Source organism: Guillardia theta (assembly GCF_000315625.1).
Source record: "Guillardia theta CCMP2712 unplaced genomic scaffold GUITHscaffold_19, whole genome shotgun sequence".
NCBI lineage: Eukaryota > Cryptophyceae > Pyrenomonadales > Geminigeraceae > Guillardia > Guillardia theta.
Window position 1 is genome coordinate 651,891 of NW_005434655.1, and position 2,454 is coordinate 654,344.

The following is a 2,454-nucleotide window of genomic DNA, read 5'->3' on the forward strand; positions in this document are numbered from 1 at the left end:
CCTCCCTCCCTCCCTCCCTCCCTCCCTCCCTCCCTCCCTGCTCTCGTAGTTGCACCCCTTCATCCCTCAGTTCCTCCTTTCACCCTCCTCCTTCCCTTCTCCTGCCCTGCGTCCTACTCTCAAACCCCTTCGTCCTCGTCCCCGTCTTCGTCCTCCTCCTCCATTCTGCCCCCTCGCTCTTTCGGCTCGTGATAACTCTTGGTTGGGGCAGGGCGCAGAGTATTTTGGTGCTGGGAAGCTGCTGGGGAAAACAACTCCGATAGGAGCGACGGAGTGTGCGGTGGTGCTGCGATACCTTGGTAAGAGATCGATCACGACGATGATGGAGATGGAGATGATGATGATGATGATGATGGTGATGATGATGATGATGATGATGATGATGAAATGATGATGATGATGATGATGATGATGATGAAATGATGATGATGATGGTGAAGAAGAAGAAGAAGAAGATTATGATGTTCATGTGTTTTTCGTCAGGATTTCGAGCTGGTTTGTTCGATTTTACCTTCCCGAGTCCGGAGACTGGATGCCATGACACCATCCTTGAGTTCTGCAAGAGGTTTTCACCTCCTCCTCCCTCCCTTTCCCTCGCTCTCTCCCTCTCTCCCTCTATAATCTCTTCGTCACTCCATGGATCTCTCGTTATGCTTTCTCGTCCCCCTCCCCGCCCCTACACTTCCCTGCTGCTCTCCTTTCCTCTTCTCCTGCTCTGCTTCGATTTTCTCCTGTTCCTCCTGCTCCTCCCTGACATCCCATCTCAGGTGGTTCCTGTCTGATGAAAGTTGTCGCTTTCCTCTATACCTACAGGTGCTCAAATAGCTGCTGCTGCTGCTGCTGCTGCTGCTGCTGCTGCAACTTCCTACACCTCCTCCCTCCTCCCTTCCTTCCTCTTCTTCTCACGTCTTCTATCAGTACGGGACTAGCGGGGATCAGCCCGGAGGCTCCTTGCTTGTCCTCGGCATCTACCGCTCCTCCGCCTTCCAGAGCACGCGCACCGAGTCTCTCACATCGGTACGAGCCGCAAGGGACCAGGAGGGCGTGCGCAGGAGGAGGCTGAGAGAGGAGGAGAGGAGGAGGGAGGCGCTGTTGGACTGGTCGTCCCGCCATGCTGCGGTGAGCGCCGGCTCCTGTCTTGCCTCCTCCTTGACCAGGACGGCAGGTCTCCGAGCCTCGAGGACGAGGAGGAGCTGCAAGTGGAGGAGGAAGAGTCGTCCCTCGCGCTGACGTAGCAGACGGGAGTGAGAGAGGAGGAGGAGGAGGAGCAGGAAGAGAAGGGGCAGGGGATGGGGAGGGAGGTGGGGATGGGGAGGGAGAGGAGGAGGTGGGAGAGTCGGCCAGCATTTTACTGGACTGGGCTGGGTGCGAGGGATGTTCTCCTGGTCTGGGGAGGAGAGGGTAAGGTTACCACTACTCTTCCTTGCTGCTGCTGCTGCTGCTGCTGCTGCTGCTGCTGCTGCTGCTGCTGCTGCTGCTGCTGTGCCCGTCGGTGAACTGGTTGTGTTCCTCGTTCCCGTCCTTTTCCTCTCCTCTTCCTCGTCCCTCTTGTCCTTGTCCATGTTCTCCCCTCCTCCTCGTCTCGCTCCCTGCAGCTGCTCTTTAGCCCCCCTAACCAGGAAGCAGGAACCCCAGAGAGTGCGGGAGGAGCGAAGGATGGGACACCCTGCTTGTCCTCAACCCTGACGCCCCTCATCGCCCCTTGAACGAACATCCTCCTCCGCTGATCAGCAGGTCAAACCCTTGAGCTGCAGCAGCTACTCCCACTGCACTGCTTTGCTTTCCTGCTCCTCTCCTCTCCTCTTCTTCTCTCCACTCCTCTCCACTCCTCTCCACTCCTCTCCACTCCTCTGCTCTGCTCTGCTCTGCTCTGCTCTGCTCTGCTCTCCTCTCCTCTCCTCTCCTCTCCTCTCCTCTCCCTCTTCCTGCTCTGCTCTCTTCCTGCCTTCACTCCTCCCTTCATCTACATTCCACCGTTCGCTCGTTCAAGGCCGTCGCTTGACTTTCCTTCAGAATCGCTGGTCTTGTTCCTAAGGGAGATGATTGTCTCCATAGCCTTTCTCTCCGAGAGCTCGACTGGCCTCTCTGTCAGGTCACCAGCACCTGCTCCTGCTCCTGCTCCTGCTCTTGCCTCTCTACCACCACCTGCTCCTGCTCCTGCTCCTGCTCCTGCTCTTGCCTCTCTACCACCACCTGCTCCTGCCCCTGCCCCTGCTCCTGCCCCTGCCCCTCTACCACCACCTGCTCTTGCCTCTCTACCACCACCTGCTCCTGCTCCTGCTCCTGCTTTACCTTGCGTCCTCCTCTTTTTTCCCTGCTTTTCCTTCTCTTCTTCCTCTCTTGGGTTCTCATGATGACGCAGATGGTGGGCGTTGGCTCCTTCGGCGAGAGCTCTGTGTTCCTCTCAAGAGAAGGTGCAGGAGGGGAGGAGAGGGAGAGGACGAGAGGGAATGG

General features: G+C 57.7%; 1 protein-coding gene across 1 annotated transcript in view; it reads left to right on the top strand.

Moving 5' to 3' along the window:
• The window catches only part of GUITHDRAFT_105220 (hypothetical protein), a gene marked incomplete at both ends in the record, with an annotated part of 2,233 nt that extends 998 nt beyond the window's left edge, over positions 1-1,235 (top strand). Inside the window, 5 exons of the mRNA XM_005836066.1 lie at positions 212-299; positions 484-565; positions 768-813; positions 919-1,119; positions 1,158-1,235. Coding sequence (XP_005836123.1) covers positions 212-299; positions 484-565; positions 768-813; positions 919-1,119; positions 1,158-1,235 — 495 coding nt within the window. The remainder of the gene's footprint in view (positions 1-211; positions 300-483; positions 566-767; positions 814-918; positions 1,120-1,157) is intronic.
• Positions 1,236-2,454: the final 1,219 nt, after the last annotated feature.